The 22,577-nt window shown below is 34.5% G+C and overlaps 2 protein-coding genes across 6 annotated transcripts in view; one reads left to right on the top strand and one right to left on the bottom strand.

The window, feature by feature from the left end:
* Positions 1 to 10,679, bottom strand: part of Sh3bgrl (SH3 domain binding glutamate rich protein like) — a 73,000-nt gene extending 62,321 nt beyond the window's left edge. Inside the window, exon 1 of the mRNA XM_046442607.2 lies at positions 10,421 to 10,679. Coding sequence (XP_046298563.1) covers positions 10,421 to 10,465 — 45 coding nt within the window. The 5' untranslated portion in view covers positions 10,466 to 10,679. The remainder of the gene's footprint in view (positions 1 to 10,420) is intronic.
* Positions 10,680 to 10,745: 66 nt separating this feature from the next.
* Positions 10,746 to 22,577, top strand: part of Hmgn5 (high mobility group nucleosome binding domain 5) — a 58,130-nt gene continuing 46,298 nt past the window's right edge. For 2 of the 5 annotated variants that reach the window (XM_046442611.2, XM_058578719.1), the window contains exons 1-2: positions 10,746 to 11,035; positions 20,841 to 21,004. The gene's annotated coding sequence lies outside the window, so the exon portion shown is untranslated. The remainder of the gene's footprint in view (positions 11,036 to 20,840; positions 21,005 to 22,577) is intronic. The other 3 variants (XM_058578720.1, XM_058578721.1, XM_058578722.1) reach the window with 3 other exon arrangements.

The following is a 22,577-nucleotide window of genomic DNA, read 5'->3' as shown; positions in this document are numbered from 1 at the left end:
GCCTTGCATATGCTCTGCCAATAAGCTACAACCTAAGACCAGTTTTGTTCTTTTTTAACAGCTCTCAAATAACACTATTTTAATTCTTTTTTGGGGGAAGGGTACCAGGGATTGAACTCAGGGGCACTAGACCACTGAGCCACATCCCCAGCCCTATTTTATTTAGAGACAGGGTCTCAATGAGTTGCTTAGTGCCTCACCATTGCTGAGCCTGGCTTTGAACTCATGATCCTCCTGCCTCAATCCTCCAAGCTGCTGGGATTACAGACCTGCACCACTGCATCCGCCTCCATTTTAATTCTTTTCAATTATCTTCCTCCTCCTTTCTTCTCATCAAACTATTCAAAAAATCAGTCTATATACTCATCTCTTCCTCACTATGCACTGTATTTCTTGACCCTTCCAACTGGGCTATTGTCTTCACCATACCACTGGAACTGCTATTACTAAGGTCATTTATAATTTCCTTATTTTGAATTTGATGACCTTTCATGAATTTTCATGATGCCTATATGGCACTAACAAACAATGCTCATCCTCTCTGAAAATTTCTCTAATGTGGTTCCCATTAAACGACACTACTTTGATCTTTTTAAATGAATCTTCCTGTTTCCTTCTGCTCCTATTTATTCTATATCCTTCTAAATGTGAACATTCACCAAAGTCCTGACCTTGTCCTCAGTGCTCTTCTCATCCCATTCTATATTTAAGCCCTCTGAGTGAACTTATTATTTGGCATAGTTTCAAGTACTCCATGAGAATGATTCCCATGTTTTATTACTTTCTATCCATCATTTTCTCAAACTCTTAGTCACACTTTTGCACTAGAATTCAAACATAATATCTACTCATGCACCAAAAATATTTATTTATTTAAAAATCCACTACATTATAACTTTATTCTGGATAGTAAGAATTAGAGAAGGTAGACAAATTATTACCCATTGCTTTGTGTAAATTTTGAAATAGTTCTATTCTAAAATGGAGCTCTAAAAGTATCTTTGACTTTTGACAGGTCCATCAATAAGTAAGGGGGACAATTTAGAAATAAAACTGTAAATACTTTGACTTGGCCTCAAAAATCCATCCTGTTAGATACAGAAATCTTACTTATATGACCTTAAACAGTTACTATAGTAGGGGTAATCTTTATAGCTTGAGAAATGTTTAAGAAAAAAGTTCAATGATATTATCTAGAACATGCCATCTGTCCTTTCATCATAAGCTTTTTACAAAGAATGATGACTCACCATTAATCACAAGAAACAAAATTGCAATATGCTTTTGCTAAATCATAGACAAAAATTAATAATTAACATCCAACTTCAAATATTTCCATGAAATCTTATAACATCAAATTGTGGTCCTTTTTGAAAGTATGCATATAGAATTCAGCCAGTTACCTCAACTCCTGCAAGAGAATCTAAATACTTTTCCTCATATTTTTTTTCAGAGAATTCTAAGTTTTCATAATCCAAGGAGTCAGAGTTTGCTTTTTTCCTTCTATAATCTTTTCTCTTAGAGCTATTTCACAACGTGGCATCTCATTTTTTTGTGCCAATAGCCCCTTTTTGGATGCACTTTCTCTATTCTAAGCAATAGACTTACACAATTTCTCCGTTTTTTCTTCATTAACCTTAAAGTATACTTCTAAGACTTCTCTATGGAACCATATTATGCAAGGAAATAAAAATCAAATCCATCTCTGTAAATAAGTAATTTTCAAAGAATAATTAGATACTGATTTATGACATCTAGACATGAATTATTTATACAACATTGTGTTAGATGCTTTGGGTTTTCATAAAACCTAGGAGTGACTGACTTTTGAAAGTTCATACCTACCATGTGACTGGTACAACTTCTCTCAAGCAGTCCCTGATAATTGGACAATGTTAAGGATCCCCTGGGATGCAGAGCTTAGTTCTCAAGTTCAACTTTTTGGTAGAGACAAATTAAATCCCAAGTGAGATATATACTTCTCTCTTAAGGTCCCCATATGGAGCTTAATCACAGCCACACAATTTCAAAATGGATACAACAATACACTAAATGAAACTCATTCTTTAATTTCAGCTTAAAAATTAAATCATATGTCATAATCAGACTGGACAATAAGTAAATGCTTTGTCACATTTCTTCACGATATTTTATTTGCCTTTCAAAATCCTTTAAAAAAACGTAACATGAATTCAAAGTCTGGTATATGTTTGGTCTTACTCTCAGTGTTGGCACACTTCATATTTATTCCTTTTAAAACTCACCAGGTTCCATAATTTTCAGAAATGAATTTTATGACAATACTTGTAGAAGTTTCCTTCTATTACACCATTCATATTGTCTGATATGGTTTGGATATTAGATATCCCACAAAAGCTCATGTGTGAGACAAAGCAAGAAAGTTCAGAAGTGAAATGATTGAGTTATGAGAACATTAACTTAATCAGTGTATCAATCCCTGATATGGATTACCTGGGTGATACCTGTATATAGGTAGGATATGGTTAGAGGATGTGGGTCATTGGAGGCATGCCTTTGGCATACATATTTTGTCCTGGTTGAGGAGAGCTAGTTCTCTCTATTTTCTGGTACCATGTCCCCAGCTGCTTTCCTCTGCCATACACTTCTGCCATGATGTCCTGCCTCACCTCAGTCCCCAAAGAATGGAGTAGGCTATCTATGTATGGACTAAGACGTCTGAAACACTGAGCCCCCAAATAAACTTCTCCTCCTATAATTGTTCTTGTCAGGTCTATTGGTTACAACAGCAAAAAAAAAAAAAGTGACTAAAACAATTCATTTATATTTGGCTTATGAGAATGATGAAATGCAAGTAAAGCTTTTAGTGAGCTACTCAAAGCACAAGGGCAAGAGCCAATAATACATACCTCCTCCTTAAAGGTATATGCTTTTCTTAAAATTCCTTCTAAAAACAATCTGTCCTACCTTCTTTTTGTTAGATTATCTTACAGGATCAATTATATTGGGATAAAGATGCATGTTCTGCATTCTAACTAGTAGTATATACTGAACTATCATAACTTTGATTTTCTTTTATGGGGAGGGGGTACCAGGGATTGAACTCAGGGGCACTCAACCACTGAGCCATATCCCCAGCCCCATTTTGTATTTTAGTTAGACATAGGATCTCACTGAGTTGCTTAAATCTCATTTTTGCTGAGGCTGGCTTTGAACTTGCAATCCTACCACTTCAACCTCCCAAGCAGCTGGGATTACAGGCATGGACCACCATGATCAGCATAACTTTGATTTTCTGCACTGAAGAATTCTAAGTTCTGTACTTGATATAACAGACCACTAGAATTATCCTTGGTAGGGGTGAAAATCAGCTAATAAAGAAATATTTTACATGATTTTCCAAGTTTGTCAGAAAAGCAGTATTGCAATTACTTAAAAATTAGTTTTAGAACCACATTCAAAGTAGGTAATCAGTAAATATCAAATAAATAGGTAAGCTAGCATAGAGGTTAAGATCATGAGCTGCAGAATCAAGACAAATGTGGAATAAGGTGTTTCACTAACTTTGTGACCTTTTTACCCCTCTTAGCTTGCTTAGTATTAAGAAAAAGGGATAGTAAGAGTACTGACTTCATTAAATTGTCATTAGAATTAAATGGCAAAATATGTGGATAGCTCTTGTAAGTACCCCACTATGATAGCTCTTAAAAATTATTATCAACTATAGCTGACAAATTATTGGCATGAGAAATTAAAGTGAGATGATTTACCATATTTTTAATAATTAAGTAATTATTTATCCTTGCATTTCTTTTAAATCATGTATCACACTGGAAAAAATGGTTTCCAGTACCATCCAACTACTATTAAATATGTATTTATTATTATAAATTCTTTCCTTGAGATTACAGGGCCTTATGCATGCCAACCAACCACTTTACCACTGAGCTATATCGCCATCTCTTACTATGTAATTTTAACATTGAGAAATATGCCACACATGTGATAAACAACTGTGTGAAAGGTGGTGATGAAATAGGCAAGAATTTATCATGTAGTAATTGTTACTTGGATGAATATTCTCTGGTTTTTAAAAGGTAAAGTTCTGTTTGTCTTGACTCATTGTTGGAAATCCCCCAAGCAGAAATGTTTGACTCCATCTCAACTTTTTAAAAGGGTGTTATTTCCAGGAAGGACTAAGTAAAAGAAACAGATCTCAAAGACTAGAGTCTAAAACCAGAGTTTATAAGTTACAGCAGTAACACCTTCCAATTTAGAAGATTTATAGAATCATAAAAAGCTTTCTTTAAATCATGTGATATATAGCCACAGAAAGACACTTTTTAGAGAAGCAAATGAAAGTCATAAAAGTTCCACATGCAGCAAAGGCAACCAAAAAAAAAAAAAAAAGGACAGGGGCTGAGGTTGTGGCTCAGCAGTAGAGCATTCACCTAGCATGTGTGGGGCCCTGGGTTTGATCCTCAGTACCAATAAAAATAAATAAACAAAATAAAGGTATGTGTCCAACTACAACTAAAAAATAAATATTTTAAAAAGGACAGGGCTGGGATTGTGGCTCAGTGGTAGAGCGCTCACCTAGCACGTACAAGGTCCTGAGTTCGATTCTCAGCACCACATAAAAATAAATAAAATAAAGGTATTGTGTCCAACTACAAGTAAAAAATAAATATTTTAAAAAGGACAGGACTGGGATTGTGGCTTAATGGTAGAGTGCTCACCTAGCACGTGCAAGGCCCTGAGTTCGATCCTCAGCACCACATAAAAATAAATAAATAAAATATTTTTTTTTTTTAAAAAAGGACAAAGACCCTCTATCACCACTTCTATTCAATATAGTTCTCGAAACACTGGCCATAGCAATTAGACAGACGAAAGAAATTAAAGGCATAAAAATAGGAAAGGAAGAACTTAAATTATCACTATTTGCAGATGACATGATTCTATACCTAGAAGACCCAAAAGGGTCTACAAAAAAACTACTAGAACTAATAAATGAATTCAGCAAAGTGGCAGGATATAAAATCAACACGCATAAATCAAAGGCATTTCTGTATATCAGCGACAAAACCTCTGAAACGGAAATGAGGAAAAACACTCCATTCACAATATCCTCAAAAAAAATAAAATACTTGGGAATCAACCTAACAAAAGAGGTGAAAGATTTATACAATGAAAACTACAAAACCCTAAAGAGAGAGATAGAAGAAGATCTTAGAAGGTGGAAAAATGTACCCTGTTCATGGATAGGCAGAACTAACATCATCAAAATGGCGATATTACCAAAAGTTCTCTATAGGTTTAATGCAAAGATTACTTAAATTTATGACCTTTGTAAAGTCATTTTATATGTTAAAACAACTAGGTTATAAATGCATATGGTGTTATTGACTTCCTTATTCCCCCCACCTCACTCTCAAATACAGATTATAGTTTGAGAACACATTTGCATATTTAAGTATCATTCCAAGGTAAATGGCAGTTGTATTTCCATTACCTGAAGACATTTAATGTCTTGGTCTGACTAGAGTACATAATTAAGTTCCAGATTTAAAAGAACTCTTGGTGGATAACAAAGTAGAACTAAAAGCAAACAGATGGTCAGATAGTTACTATCAGATTCTCTCTTAAATCTCTCTTAAATCAGTAAGAAATGGAATACATAATTCACCTATCATAATTCAATTAAAGCAGAAAATATTCCTACAAAGATACATAGCTGATTGTGTAATACATTTTTTTTTTTAGAAAAGATGTTAGAGATTAGCCACAAAGGATTAGAACTTTCAATCTCATTGTGTCAGAGCTTTATTTTTCCCCAGGCCAATCTAGGGGGAGGGTTCACCCTAAGGTTTATTGATCACAACCCTTTGTCAACAAAGTAACTAATATTTTGCTAGAGATTAATCTACTTTACCCTTTTCTCCTACAGATTAGGAATATTTTACTATACTTCTACAATACATTTTTCCCTAGAGCCATTTGACTTTTAAACATTTTTTTTCAATGCCCAATAATCACTATCATTGATACCAGTGTTTCCCAAGCGTCTTTAAATTGGGTTACATTATTCAAGTGGTTCTGCAATTGTTAATATGAAATACAGGAATTCAACCATCAACAATGGGCACCAAACTGAAGGTACTGATCTTCAGTCTGATTTGTCACATGCAAGCTATCATTCTCCACTATCTGAGGCATGCAAAAACTATGTCTATTCATTTGGTAAAACATTTCTTATTTTGGTCTTCTTAGTAATTTATGAATACCTTTACATAGCATTCAAACAAAGCTTTGCAGCTATGACAAAAACCAAAGCACATGCAAATAAATCACTGTTCAATTTATAAAAACAGAGACAGAACAACAAAACATTATGTCCCCTAAGACACAATTTCTTGAGAATCACATAATGAAAAACTATGACTTCCTGTTCTATATCCATATTACTCAAATGAAGAAAATGATGACTAGTGACTCACGATTCTATGATTAAGTGTGTTCATTTTTAGTCACTTTTTTATAATTTGTGCATCATAGAAGAAAATTATTTGTGTTTAATGTGACATGGACTATCAAGCTACAGTTAGATTTTGTTTTATCAGTTACAAAATAGATCATTTTATAACCTACTCCATAAATATAATCCTCTGAAATGATCTATCTACCACAATCTTAAAATTTCCATACCAAGTCATACATAGAAAGCATAGACATAAGTTAGAGATCATTATGCATCTAGGTGAAAGAAGGATGGGAGAAAAAAACTCCAAGGCCAATAAAATTCTTCAATACATCATCACTCCAGTAATCCTAACCAAAGGTCAGTGTTGGGTTTTGCTAAAAGTTACCACAGTTTATTAAGTTACATAGGCATTGGGCTTTCTATTCCTTTCCCCTTAAAGTATAAATTTACAAGGCATTAAAAATCTCAAAATTACAGGGGCTGTGGCTGTGGCTCAGTGGTAGAGCTCTTGCCTTGCACATGTGAGGCACTGGGGTCGATCCTCGGTACCACATAAAAATAAATGAATAAAGATATTGAAAAATATATATTATTTTTAAAAAATCGCAAAATACAAATTGGGATATATCCTACTACTGTGTACAGTCAAATACAAACATGAACAATTTGGAACAGGCAGAAATCACTTCACATGGACAGACAACTTGGGAACTACACTCCTGCTAAATGGTTCCCATCAAGACAAACACCATTAAGACTTGAATTTTCACATCTAAAATTATAAAATACCAGTTTAGGTTTTCCAAAGAATTCATGTCTTTTCTATCTTCCTGGCTTTGAGTGAACAGCTGTTTACCCCCACCCTCACCCTCACTTACTTGCATTCACCTTTAGACACACTATCCCTCCTGTATACTAGCTCCCCATTTTACCATTTCCCTGGTGAATAGGCCTACATCACCCTTCTCCCTATAGGCTTATTCCTTCCCCTACCTCTTATCTCATGCTCACATTTATCTCCTCATGCCTACTACCTGCCACATATTTATGATGTGTAAGCACATGCTCTTTGGATTCAAACAGCTTGCATTTTAATCAATCTTTGTGACTTATAAGCTGTATGATGTTGAGAAAGTTGTTTAAACTCTCTGAAGCTGCATTTCCTTCTTTGAAAAATACAGATAATCATAAGACTACTGTCAATAAAATACAATATGTGCCCAACACACAAATGTTCCAACTGGATATTGTTATTATCTATCAAGAATTAATTGCAAAGACCAATGTACTTATATTTATTTCTAAATTTCTGATAAATGCTACTCCTCTCTACTGGGGCAGAATTAGGTATATGTTTGAAAAATTGTTCTATTTTTCACATTGGGCTATGAGGTACAGGAAGTCTTGGGCTACAACTCAAATTAAGTTAATATCATCTTATTAATTACCACAGATCCAGATCTACCCGTGCTCAATTACAGATATAATATTGGTTATTTTATGACATCCAGCAGGAAGAGTTAGAGAACAATCAGATATTAACAATCCATAGCTAAAAGACTATTAAATATTCTTCAGACAACTACACTCAGTCACTTATAAGAGTATCTCATTTTATGCAATTATTTGGTTCCACCAGGATATTTGCCTCAAATTTTCCAAGTCATTTGTTAAAAACAGCAATGTCTCAATCTTAAAGAAAACTTCAGTATTGCAAAATGAGGAATCTCTTTCTGAAGTAAATAATCAACATTCCATTTATGTTTTTGTACATTTTAGTATAATTTAATAGTTCTGTAAGATTATAACAAAGCAATGATTATTTTGGCAATATGCAATATAATTTTGATAACAAGTTCACATTAACTGTAATTAGAGCAAAATGAACAAATATTTAATTATCCATGAGAAAAATAAAGAACTAAACACAAACAACAAAAACTATCTTTTGCATACTCTTCTACAAAGGAGTCCAATAAAGGAAATTTAAGTGTCAGTCACTTCTAAGGCTCTCAGACATTTAAAACTTAAGAAAGAGAGAGGTGCAGTTGTTCTTATTTGAATAGAAATTCTGAAAACACTTTCTTCCTCAATCTACTTCTGAGGGAGGGGTAGAAGAGAGAGAAAGCAAAGAAGAAATAGCATTATTGAAGCTGTATGACCCCAAACTAACTGCCTGATCTGCTCAATCTAATTAGGGATTTAAATAAAGGCATTAAGCTGGTCTAATTATTCTATTAGATTGAGACTCTGAGCAATTCAAATTTTACTTTACAATATCAGTAAAGCAAGAGGCTTCTAAAATGGGTACAAAGGAAATACAAAATTTTCTTTTTATTTACCTGAACCTTGCTCAAAACATATGATTAAGTTTTCTGATATTTCAAAACTGTCTAAACACACCCACACATAGTAGCTGGAGATGACAAAGTTCAAAGTTCTTGGATTTTACATATCCTTCAGTTCTATTCAGCCTCCTTTATAGATATTAATATATACAGAACAAAAACCAAATAATCACAACTCAGAATCAAACAGTTGCTCTAAAGCTCAAGGAGAGGGAGAAGTTACCTACCTCCTACATCCAGAATCCCTATATCTGCTACTCCCACTTTTGGCTTTTCTCTTGAGTTACAAAAAAGAGAGACATTCATTTAATGTGCATAAATATTCAGCTTTCCTCTTATTTTAGAGTGTTCTTCCCAGAGCTGCTGAAAGTTGTTATTTTAAGTAATTAGCAAATGGATTTTGGGGAAATATCCTATCATCTGAAGGGCAGCAACTCAGCTTGCCACTTCAGAAGAAGCCACTTGTTAGTTCCATTTCCAGTTCTGTATATGTTTAAAGCAGTTAGGAAATATTATAAGTAAAATCTTTTGAAAGAAAAAAAGTCAAAACAAGAAACAATACCGGACAGCACGTTCCATGTGACATTGATGTGGGGAGGAAGAGAAGTATGGGAGGATAGGGAGATGGGCCTCTGGATAACTTCCTGGGGAGTAGAGCACAAAGAGCACCTGCAGATGTTTGCTAAGAAACTTACCAAAAGGCTTTCTAAAGAAGAAAAAAATGCCTGACTGATGTTTTGATTGGACTAGAGGATGCAAGAATGCCTCCTGGACACTGAATATCTCACCCAGGATTGGGTAGGGGACAGACTTTCCTAAACCTATATATCTATATAAACCCATAGACAATAGCCACTCTTAGGTATTCCATTCTTGGGACCCCCTCCCTTTTTGTGAACTCTGCTATCACTCTAATCAATCCTGTTACTTTGCTCTCACCCTTGTGTTCCATGGATTTTATTGTTCATATTCATAAGACAAGGGACCCAACTCCATGTTCCGTGCTACACTAAGTTAAAAAATAAACAGCTTTGTATTATTGTCCCCAACTGCCTCCCCCATTTTGTCTAATTCTAACAGGCCTTAAAGTGAAGTTAAATATCTTCTACACACTCTCAAAATAACTCTATTATAGGGGTCTCACTCTCAAAATAATCCCAATGTCTCCATAGGCCTCCATTCAATCCCCATCATTAACAGCATATGTACCCCCATCCTTTACAGAGCTGCAGTCCTACCCTTGTCTTAGTACCATATTTGTTAAATATCCCACGCCTGAAACTCATGAGTGTGATTTTACTTGACTTCTTTGCCTAATCCTAAAGACCCTATACCACCATCTCCCATTTCCCAAAACTCGGTCGGTATCTTTTTTTTTTTTTTTTTTTCAGAGGAGAAATGTAGCCCCAACGCAAACAAAGCTGAACTCCACGGAAAAATGAAGTCGATGCAACAAAGGAAGAAATGGAAGAAGGGGGGGTGAGATGGGGGATGCGTGTGTCTTCCAAAGGAGAAGCTGCCTGAAGAACTTCTGCAATTTAACGGTTCTGGGGCAGAAGAGGTCTAGTGTGTAAGAAAACAAAAAAGGTGGGTTCCCCACTCTCCTTACCGCCGTAGAGCCAGAAGAAGATGCAATGTATACACGAATCACCATCACGAACAGCGGCTGGCGGTTGTTTGGGTCCTGGAATGAGCCGCGGAGCAGCTGCAGCAAAGGCTGAAATCCAGCTAGGGGCCAAACAGAGGTTGAAAGAAGAGAGTGGGGGAAGGTGGAAGGGGAATTCGACAGAGCCCCGCCTCCACCCTTAGCTGCTTTCAATGGGCTCAGAGCACTGCAGTCCCAGCCCCAAACCCCGGAAGGCACGCCGTTCGCCTCATTTCTAATTTTTTTTTTTTTTTTAAATAGGGAATCTCGAATAGCACCGCGAGATCTGTCGAAACCATTGTTGCTGGGGTTTTTGTTTGTTTGTTTGTTTTTTAGTTTTTTACTATTCCCTCTCCGCAAAGAGGGGAGAAGAAAGAGAAAAAAAAAAAAAAAAAGGAACAGAAAAAGGGATCACTTGAATTGAATTCCATGAAAATGAAGGACCTTTTCCTGTGAAGACGAAAAGTTTTACGCGTAACTTCCTGCTCAGAAATGTACGCAAATCAGAAGGTAGATCTTCCTTAAGAAAGTAAGCTGTGTTGAATCCAAACACTAGTAAGAAAATCCATGCTCTCAAAGGTTTGCTCATTTTAAAACTTCTATCATGTAGTGATTTGTTTTTGTTGTTAGCTGGTTGCAGGTATTGGGCACTGAAGTACTTGGACGATGTCCACAGAGGGTTAAAGAGAAGTTTCAGTTTTCTTAAGCCCCAGAAAAGCAGGATTGGTTTCCTTTTTCAGTTTTGTGTTTTGTAAAAAATAGGGGATCTTGTGGGAATTTGCAGGAGGCTTGATTGGCAAACCCCAAAACAAAGGAGTAAATGGCAAAATGGAAAAAAAAAAAAAAAAAAAAAACAGAAAGAAAGAAAATAAGGTGTAAGAAAGTGTTTTGTTTTACTTTTCAATTGACTAATGAAAAAGAATTTGAAGCATATATTGCTAGAGATGCTGAAATGGTGAAGAGAGATGATTATTTGTATCTCTAGGGAAATAAGCAAACAATTGCTAACATCCAAGGAGGATGGTAAAAAATGTAGTTTTGAATTCCCAGATTATGTCTAATGAAGAAAGAAATGTGCAAGATGAATTACAGTGGAGAGAGGAAATCAGTCACCTCTCCTAATTTTTTTTTTTACTTTTTCTTCGCAATTTTTTCTTCCTGTCCATTCTAGTGGTATACCACCTTTTCCCAGGCTCAAAAATTGCAGTAGCTCTGGGGACAGAACTCAGTTGGTACAGTGCATCTCGCATGCACAAGGCCCTTGGTTCAATCCCCAGCTCAAAAAAAAAAAAAAAGAGAGAGAGAGAGAGAAAAGAAAAGAAAAAAATTGTAGTCGCTTCTTTGCTTCTTAATTGTTCCCTTCCACCGGTTCTTCCTTCTCCATACTACTTAAAATATTAATTCCACATTAATGTTTACATATGGTCCATATCAAAACCTTGAGAGATAGGTACTATTTAATTAATTTTAGAGTTAAGAAACTGAAACTCAGGAAAACAAGTTACTTTTCCAGAGTCATATATCTGGCAACTCCAACTCATTGTCACACACTGCCTGGAACAGGAAAAGTATTCAAAACATTTTAGCAGATTTTCTTCCTAAAATACAACTTTTATATATCTCAGAAAACAATGTACGTTGGATTACTTAATATTGCTCTCCAGTGAATAACAAAACCTAAATTGTATTTCTAGAGAGCTCCTATCATAATCTGACACTACACTATTCACAAAACCTTACCCACTGCTCACACAAATCTTTCTTATATAATCATTGTTGACCTTTTACTATAATCATCTTTCTCATTTTCACTTTCATGCACTTGCTGTCTATCCTTTTCTTTATCTCCTTCATCTTCTCATACCCTCATAACCTTTTCTGATCTCTCCACCTATCCACCTCAATCTTTATTAGACATAATTCAAAATCTTTATAATCAGACAAGTCAGGGTACTATAATCACCCTCCTCATTGCTTCCTTCTGGTTTTAAATTGGCAAAATAGACATAATTTGTCTGATGCTACCACATTACAACCTGACTCCCTTCAGTGGACCACATGTGCTCTCTTTGGACCTGTAGTCTCTTTTAAAGATGAAAAAATAGAGAAAGAAAGAAAATTCCTTCTATTAATTCTACAAACTACAACATGAAATTATCCTCAGAGAATTGAATGGCAGAATTAGCAGGGAGTCTGGTGGACCATGCCTAGGTCATTGAGGAATGGGAAGATGATTTCTGAATTTTTCTTTCCTTTCCTTTTATTTATTTATTTTTCCATGGGGGATTGAACCCAGGGACACTCAACCACTGAGCCACATCCCAAGCGATTTTTATTTTTTTTATTTTGTGACAGGGTCTTGCTAAGTTGCTTAGGGCCTCACTAAGTTGCTCAGGGTGACTTTGAACTTGTAATCCTCCTGACTCAGCCTCCCAAATTGCTGAGATTACAGGCATGCACCACCATGCCTGGCATGAATTTATTTCTTTTAAATAAAGATGTATTAATCTAAGTGAATAGTCCCCAATAAATTGATTTATAAATAAAGTTTGATGGTCCTTGTTAATAGGACTTGGAATGCAGTTTGTTCAAAGGAACTTTACCAATATGTCTATCCTAGATGTTGACATTATGCAACAGTGGTCCACTTCACCTTATCAATATACCCATCATTACTTACTTTTTAAAAAATATTTATTTTCTAGTTGTATGTGGACACAATATATATATATATATATATATATATATATATATATATATATATATATATATTTATTTATTCATTTATTTGTATGTCGTGCTGAGGATCGAATGCAGGACCTTGCACATACTAGACAAGCGATATATTGCTGAGCCACAACCCCAGTCCCTTCATTGCTTATTTTAGTTTTTATTTATATATGAAAACAGTATGCATTAAATTTTTTATTACACTTATAGAGCATAATTTTTCATATCTCTGGTTGTATTCAAAGTATATTCACACCAATTTGTGTCGTCTTACCTGTACTTTGGATAATAATGATCATCAGCTTCCACCATCATTAATAACCCCATGCCCCCTCCCTTCCCCTCTGATCCCTCTGCCCTATCTAGAGTTCATCTATTCCTCCCATGCTCCAGCTCCCTATCCCACTATTAATCAGCCTACTTATATCAAATAAAACTTTTGGCATTTGATTTGGGGGGATTGGCAAACTTCACTTAGCATTATCTTCTCTAACTCCATCCATTGACCTGCAAATGCCATGATTTTATTCTCTTTTATTGCTGAGTAATATTCCATTGTGTATGTATGCCACATTAGTTTTATCTATTCATCTATTGAAGGGCATCTAGGTTGGTTACACAGTTTAGCTATTGTGAATTGTGCTGCTATAAACATTGATGTGTCTGTGTCCCTGTAGTATGCTGTTTTTAGGTCCTTTGGGTATAGACCCAGGAGAGGGATAGCTGGGTCAAATGGTGGTTCCATTTCCAGATTTCCAAGGAATCTCCATACTGCTTTCCATATTGGCTGCACCAATTTGCAGTCCTACTAGCATATATGAGTGTACCTTTTTCCTACATCCTCTCCAACACTTATTGTTGTTTGTCTTCATAAAAGCTGCCATTCTGACTAGAGTGAGATGAAATCTTAGAGTAGTTTTGATTTGCATTTCTCTAATTGCTAGTGATGATGAACATTTTTTCATGTATTTGTTGATTGATTGTACATCATCTTCTGAGAAGTGTCTCTTCAGGTCCTTGGTCCATTTATTGATTGGGTTATTTGTTTTTTTGGTGCTTAGCTTTTTGAGTTCTTTATATAACCTAGAGATTAGTGCTCTATCTGATGTGTGAGGGATAAAGATTTGTTCCCAAGATGTAGGCTCTCTATAGACCTTACAGATTGTTTCTTTTGCTGAGAAGAAACTTTTTACTTTGAGTCCATTCCATTTATTGATTCTTGATTTTAATGCTTGCGCCCAGGAGTCTTATTAAGGAAGTTGGGGCCTAATCCCACATGATGGAGATTAGGGCCTACTTTTTCTTCTATTAGACACAGGGTCTCTGGTTTTATTTGTAAGTCCTTGATCCATTTTGAGTTGAGTTTGGTGCATGGTGAGAGATAGAGGTTTAATTTCATTTTGTTGCATATTGGTGCACCATTTGTTGAAGAGGTTATTTTTCTCCACTATGTTTTTGGAGCCTTTGTCTAATATAAGATAACTGTAGTTATGTGGATTTGTCTCTGTGTCCACTATTCTGTACCATTGGTCTACATTTCTATTTTGGTGCTAATACCATGCTTTTTGTTACTATTGCTCTGTAGTATAGTTTTAAGGTCTAGAATAGTGATGCCACCTACTTCACTCTTCTTGCTAAAGATTGCTTTAGCTATTCTGGGTCTCTTATTTTTCTAGATGCATTTCATTACTTCTTTTTCTATTTCTATGTGGAATATTATTAGGATTTTGATTGGAATTGCATTAAATCTGTATAGTGTTTTTGGTAGTATCATCACTTTGACAATATTAATTCTGCCTATCCAAGAACAAGGTAGATCTTTCCATCTTCTAAAGTCTTCTTTAACTTCTTTCTGTAGTGTTCTTTTCCTCTTTCATTAAGTTGAATCTCAAGTACTTTGGGTTGTTTGAGGCTATTGTTAATGGGGTAGTATGTTCTAACACTTTAAATTGCCATTAGCAAGAGAGTTTTTCCAAATCATCTAGTCCACCACTTTCAGAGGCAGAAATTTCTCTGTTTAAACTTATGAGAAAATAAAAATTGTATTTATCTCACAATACAAAAAGACTACAAGATTACAATTAAGAAATGTTTAATGAAATATCTACAAAACACTACCATGTCAACTTCATAAGATACTAAATTTAGTATTCACAAACATTTCATTTAATTTTGAAAAAAATTTAGATTTAAAACTTTAAAACTTTTTTTCCACATCAGCAGTATTCCCAGGTATCCATAATGGCTGTAGAGAAATCACTGTTAAGCATTATTTAAGTGAATTGCTATGTCCAAATAATTTAAAATTGAAAAATGAAGTTATAAAAATGTTAATAATGTTAATAAATGTTAACAACTTACTATTTATATTTAAGTAAGATTGTGAGCATATTTGCATTTTCTTATGTTTATACACTATGGAGTGGTAATTCCAAACATGAATGCCTGGAGTCTTGATCCTCTTCAGAGCCTTGATTGTTGGATGAGCCACCAAAAATGTCAGTCAATGATTCCCTGGTTTCCACTTTTCTTCTTTCTCTGACAGACTGTAGATAAAGAATATAACACAAAACACATTAACATATAGGTATCTAAATTATACACACTTAAAATATACTGCATTTTGAAACCTTCCTTTTGTTCATCCCAAGGGTCAACAGAAAGGCATTATCTGTGATGGAGCTAGTGTAAACTAAATACCAGAAAATCGTGCTTAAGAGTTCTCACCCTGTCTCTGTCACCTGCTATATGGTAAAGTGCATCAGAAAGAAGCAACTTTAGGACTCTGTGCCAGAAGATATCTTACAAGTATGGTGTTCTGAGTTCTGATCATATCCAAAGCTCTGTGTTCATTGTTAAGGCCACTAGAGGGTACAATTCACCCATGGAAAATAAATGTGCTGGTGTTTGACAAAGCAAGACAGGAATTTTAACAGCTCTGTACAGAATACCAACAGAGGAATAAAATGTCATTTTGTATGTTATCCCTGATAAGTTCTAATATCTCAGGGAATAATGACTATTTATAAAATCTTCTGGTGCTTAGAGTAAGGGCCTTGACCCACTTTTCTTTCTTTAGATATCACTGATTACAGAAAAATAGTGAGTAAATTCAGTTCTAGTTAGGAAAAGATGAAATGGGGCTATGGTGAAAGAAAATTTCTTGGGTATTATTTCTTTCCAACAAAGGTTTGTTTTGAGACCTCTTTCTCAAATGCATACACACACATGATAAACCAAAAAGTACCTAAAAGGTCATTCCATCTAACCATTTAATTTTCCACAAAACCCTACCAATAATAACACCATCAAGTGGGCATCCAAAGATAAATACCAGGCTGGGGTTGTGGCTCAGTGGTAGAGTGCTCACCTAGCACATGTGAGGCACTGGCTTCAATCCTTAGCACCACATAAAAATAAATAAATAAAACAAAGGTATTATGTCTATCTACAACTAAAAAATATTTTTAAAAAAGTTAACACCTGGGGCTGGGGCTGGGGCTCAGCGGTAATACACCTGCCAGGCATGTGTGAGCACTGGGTTTGATTCTCAGCACCGCATATAAATAAATAAAATAAAGATCTATCAACAACAACCAAAAAAAATTTTTTTAAAGTTAATACCTGAGAACACCTCCAGTTACACTGAACTCAACAATTTCTGAGGCATTCCCGCTCCATTTTTAAAAATCAGATCTAAATATGTGAAAAGGCTTTCCTAAAGTTAAGCTGAGATCTATTTCCTTATGTCTTTTTGATACTAATAATTCCTAGTTATAACTTATCTCTGTATTTGTGTGGGAAACTTCTGGGCTCCAATTTAAAATTTCCAGCTTCTCTATTTTTCAGATGTGTTTATATCTAGAGATCTTTCTTCTAAATATGTTTCAGTTTTTACTTTTCTCTCTTCTACAAGGTTGTGGTCCCTAGAAATATAGTGTGACTAGCATCATGTATGGGATTCTCTCTCTAAGTCTTGTGCTTCTCTTTTAGCACCCCATTCGGTGTGGAATAGTATTTCTTTGTGATTTTATTTTATATTTCCCTAATCATTAAAAAGCTGTGCATATTTTCTTTTTTCCTTCAATCATATTTTTTTGTTGTTGTTGTTTCAAGACAGAGTCTCACTAACTTGTGTAGGGCCTCACTAAATTGCTGAGGCTGGTCTTGAACTTATGATCCTCCTGTCTAATTATAAATTTTAAAAGTTTTATTGGCAAGTATTAGTTGAGCATATTAATGGTGTTCAGTGTGATATTCCAATACATGTATATAGCATACACTGATCAAATTCAAACATCATTTTCACACCCTTCCCCCAACAACTTTTCCAATTTCCAGTAATCCCCATTCTACTTATAAGTTGAATTTTTTAGCTTCTACATATGAAAGAAAATGCGGTACTATAATGATCAGTAGTATCATACATTTTTCTGCAAATGACAGGATTCCATTCTTATTTAGAGTTGAAAAATACTCCACTGTGTATAAATACCACACATTCTTTATCCATTAACGGGCACCTAGTCTGATTCACATCTTAGCTATTGTGAATAGCTGCAGCAAAAAAACATGGGCATACAGATCTTTGGTATGCTGATTTCATTTCTTTGCATATAAATATACAAGTAGGATAAGTGGTATGTTCATTAGATTTTTGTCACTGTGTGACAAAATGCATGGTAAAAACAACCTAAATGAGGTAAGATTTTATCTATTTTGGCTCAAGATTTCAGAGGTTTCAGTTCAGGTCAGCTGGTTCCATTGCCTGGGGTCTGAAATGAGGCAGTAGGTAATGGCAGAAAGGAATGGTGGAAGAAAGCTGCTCACTTCATCACTGAGAGGAAGGGAGAGTCCTGGGATAGAACATATACTTCTAGGCATGTCCCCCAGTCACCTACTTCTCACAACTAGACACCCACCTTTACAGTTTCCACTACCATAATGCCATTAATCCATTGATGAGGTCAGAACCCTCATGATCCAATCACTTCCTAAAAGCCCCACCTTTGAACATTGCTGCATTCGGGACCAACACTTCAACAAATGAGCCTATGGTGTATATTCCAAGTCCAAACCATAATAACTTATCATAAGTTAGATCTAGTTTTAGTTTTGACGAACCTCCATATACACTGTTCTCTCTAATAGCAGTAATAATTTATATTACCATCAGTAGTAAAGAAGAGTTCCTTTTTCTCCAAATCCTCATCAGAATTTTTAAAATAATAGCCATTCTTACTATAGTAAGATAGTATTGTGATTTGATTTGAATTATCCTGATGGATAATTATATTGAGATTTTTTTTCATATATTTGTTGGCTACTTGCATTTCTTCTTTTGAGAAATATCTATCCAGGTCATATGGCTTTTTTAAAAAAAATATTATTTTAGTTGTCAATGTACCTTTATTTTATTTATTTATATGTGGTGCTGAGAATCGAACCCATTGCCTCACACATTCTAGGCAAGCACTCTGCCACTGAGCCACAACCCCAGCCTCAACTGCCCATTTTTAATTGGATTACTTTATCATTGTTATTAATTTTTTTGAGTTATTTATATATTCTGGATATTATCCCACTGTCGGATGACCAGTTGACAGATATTTTTTTTTCCCTTTCCATGGGTTATCTCTTTATTCTGCTAATATTTTAGTTTGATGTAATCCCATTGGTCAACTTTTGTTTTCTGTGCTTTTGGTGGTCTTATAAAAAATCATGTCTGTACCAATATCACAAACATTGTAACTAAAATAGCATGGTATTATAGTATAAATAGACACATAGACCAAATGACATAGGGCAGAGATCCCAGGAAAATACCCATGTATCTTTAGCAAACTGATATTCCTTCAATTTCTTTATTTTTCTTTCTTTCTGTCTCTCTATTTTTTTTTTTTGGTGCTGGGAATAGAACTCAGAACCTTACACCTTACACATGCTAGGCAAGTGCTCTACCACTAAGCCACATGTCTAGACCTAATTTTCAACAAAAGGACTGGAAACATGCATTTGAGAATGAATAGTCAATAAATGATGCCTAGAAAATTGTATATCTATATGGAGAAGATTGAAATGACTGCTATCTTTCACCAAGCACAAAAAAATCAACTTAAAATGGATCAAAAGCCCAAATGTAAAGCCTGATGTTCCAAAACTACTAGAAGAAAGCATTGAGGGTATATTTCAAGCTATTAGTACATGCAATGTGCACCTTTTCACTCATATACACACATACATATTTTTGTTTGAATATTTTCTTTTTTAGAATATTGTCTCAGAACTCTTTGTATATTTTTCTATTTGTTGTCTTTCATTATTTCCATTCCTAATAGAGGCCTTTTCTCATTTGTGTGCTTCAAGTAAGTTCTTCAAGCCTCAGGTTGGTCCTCATACTTTTTTAATGACATCATTTTACAAATGCTGGTTCTTAATTTCAGAATAGTTAAATATATCAATCTTTTCCATTATGATTAGTTCCTTTTGTGAATTGTTTAAAATGTCTTTCCAGACTCTGAAGATATGAAGATATTTTATTTATATTCTTTCATAAAAGTTTTATTGTGGTACTTTTTATTTTGAGATCTGCAATCCATCTACAATTGATTTCTGTGTAAGATTTGAAATATGGGACAAATTCTGTTTTGTTTTGTCCTAGTAGATACTCCATTATTTTAGCACTAGTAATTGAAAGAAAAATCCATTTCTCACTACTTTGCAATACCCTCTCTGTCAAAATGAAGTGATTATACATGCATAAGTCTCTTTCTGGCTTCTGCTCTGTTCTATTTGTCTACATATCTACTTTTCTGCCATTGCCACACTATTGTAATTACCACAAATTTAAATATCTTGAAATCTGTTATAGAAAATTCCAATACTTTGGTATTTTTCATAAAGTATCATGACTGTTCCTACTCTTTGTAGTTCCTTTAAAAAAGTTAGTATGTGGGCTGATGTTGTGGCTCAGTGGTGGAGAGCTTGCCTAGCACGTGTGAGTCCCTGGGTTAAATCCTAAGCACCACATAAAAATAAATAAATAAATAAAGTTTTTTTTTAAGTTAGTATATAAAACTTCAATATACAAATATTATTAATTTTTAGAGTGACCTTGTATCAGTGATTTTCTAAACTCTTGTTAATACTAATAATTTATTATATATTCTTTAGTATTGTATTTTCTATTTACAGTTACATTTCTCACAAAAAATGGCAGTTCTGTTTTTTTTTCATTTTGAACATCATACCTTTTATTTATTTTAATTTCTTTGTTATAGTAACACCTGCAGAACAATTATTCCTCTTACTATTGTTGTGTACAAACAATTCCAAAGCTTAGTGGAATGAAATAACAATATTATTGTGTTTCAGATTATGTGATTAAGTAATTCAGCCAGGGCACAATGGTAACCATTTGACTTGTCTCTACTGTAAGTAGGACCTCAGCTGGAAAACCTTCAAAGCCTAATAGCTGGAGGTTGAAACCTTCTGTAGGCTCATTTATTCATGTTTCTGGTGCCTGTGCTGAGATGTTTTAAACAGTAAGCTCAGATGTAAATGTTGACTGGAGTGCCCACATGTAGTCTTATTATGTCACTTAGGCTTTCTTATGACATGATAGCCTCTGATATCTTTTCTTCTCATATTTCAGCTCAGAGCCCAGCACACAAGATAGAAACTGTTTTTATGACTCTACCTCAGTAATATCATAGCATCACTTCTCCAAAGAGCTATACTGAAGAAACAAGGGAAGCAAGACTTAAAGATACCACAAAGTTACTTTTAAGATGATGTAGGATTGCTTCAAAGGCAAAGGTAATTTATTATTGAAATAAGATAACATCATTTGGAGTCTCATTTTGAGTACAGTAGTTACATCTCGATTCAGCCACTCAATCCAAAATAATCTTATTTCACTTAGCATGATAATCTCATGAGATTATCCCTTATATATCATCCCTTGTATAAGTCCCTTATATATTAATATGAAATTTGAGAGATTATCATGCTAAGTGATATAAGCCAATCCCAAAAAACCAAAGGTCAACTGTTCTCTCTGATATGTGGATGCTAACACACAACAAGGGTGTGGGGAGAGGAGGAACAGAAATTCAGTGGATTAATCTGATTCAAGTATATGATATGTCAAGATCATTGCACTGTCATGTGTAACTAATTAAAACAAAGAAAAAAAAGAAATTCAGTGGATTAGACAAAGGGGAATTAAGGGAAGGGAGAAGGAAAAGAATAAGAAAGTGCAATGAATGTGACATAACTTTCTTATGTATACATATAAATGCACCACAGTGATCTCAATATTGTGTACATCCACAGGACTGGGATCCCAATTCAAATAAGATGTATTCCATGTTTGTAAAATATATCAAAATAGAATCTACAATCATGTATAAACTACAAAGAACAAATTAAAAAAGAAAAAACTTAAAAGGAAAAAACGTTTTTTAAAAAGAAGTTAATTTCCTACTATCCTAATATTATTTTATCTTATAGATTTTATATAGTATAAAATAATTATAGGCAGGGGTGTGATACACAACTATAATCCCAGAGGCTCAGGATGCTGAGACAGAAGGATCAGAAGTTCAAAGCCAACCTCAGCAACTTAGAGAGGCCCTAAGGACTTAGTTAGACCCAGTTTCAAACTAAAAATAGTATAAAAAAGGCTGGGGTTAAGCACCTCTGGGTCCAATCCATGATACCAAAAAAACCCCAAAATAATAATAATAATTACAGGTTTGATCTACTTGTGTATATTTTGTGTAAATTACATGTCGCCTACATGTCCATTCATTTCAAAGGATCATGCTCTTCAAAATACATGAGTCATGCAGATATCACAGTTCTTGGCTAATTTTGATATTTATATTAGAAAAATTTTGTTAAGTTTACTGTGTAACATTAAATATAAGATAGTCTCCTTTAGACATCCTATTTAAAGGAGAAAAGATGTGAATGAAAATAGTTAAAAAACAGCTAAGATATGGTTGGGCTAGGTGGCTTATGCCTGTAATCCCAGCAGTTTGAGAGATTGAGATAGGAAGAACACAAGTTTGAGGCCAGCATCAGCAACTTAGCAAGACCTCATTTCAAATTTAAAAAATTAAAAAGTGATGAGGATTTAGCTCAGTGGTACAGTGCCCCTAGGTACAATCTCCAGTATAGAAAACAACAAAACTAAAACAGCCCAAATATACATATTACCATCAGAGGAGCACAAATAGTATTATTGCTTACTAATTAGAAAAAAGGAGATAGAGACCGTAGAAAGCTAATGTCAATGTGCTGAAAGAAAGTTAATCAATATAGAGTCTAAAGCCAACACAAAAGTCCCTTATATATTAATATGAAATAAAGAGGTGCTGAGGTT

The sequence above is a fragment of the Marmota monax genome, unplaced genomic scaffold, assembly GCF_021218885.2.
Source record: "Marmota monax isolate L192 unplaced genomic scaffold, Marmota_monax_Labrador192_F-V1.1 WCK01_AAM20220418_F8-fsc00212, whole genome shotgun sequence".
NCBI lineage: Eukaryota > Metazoa > Chordata > Mammalia > Rodentia > Sciuridae > Marmota > Marmota monax.
The sequence above is the reverse complement of the archived record's forward strand: the minus strand, read 5'-3'. Positions and strand labels throughout refer to the sequence as shown.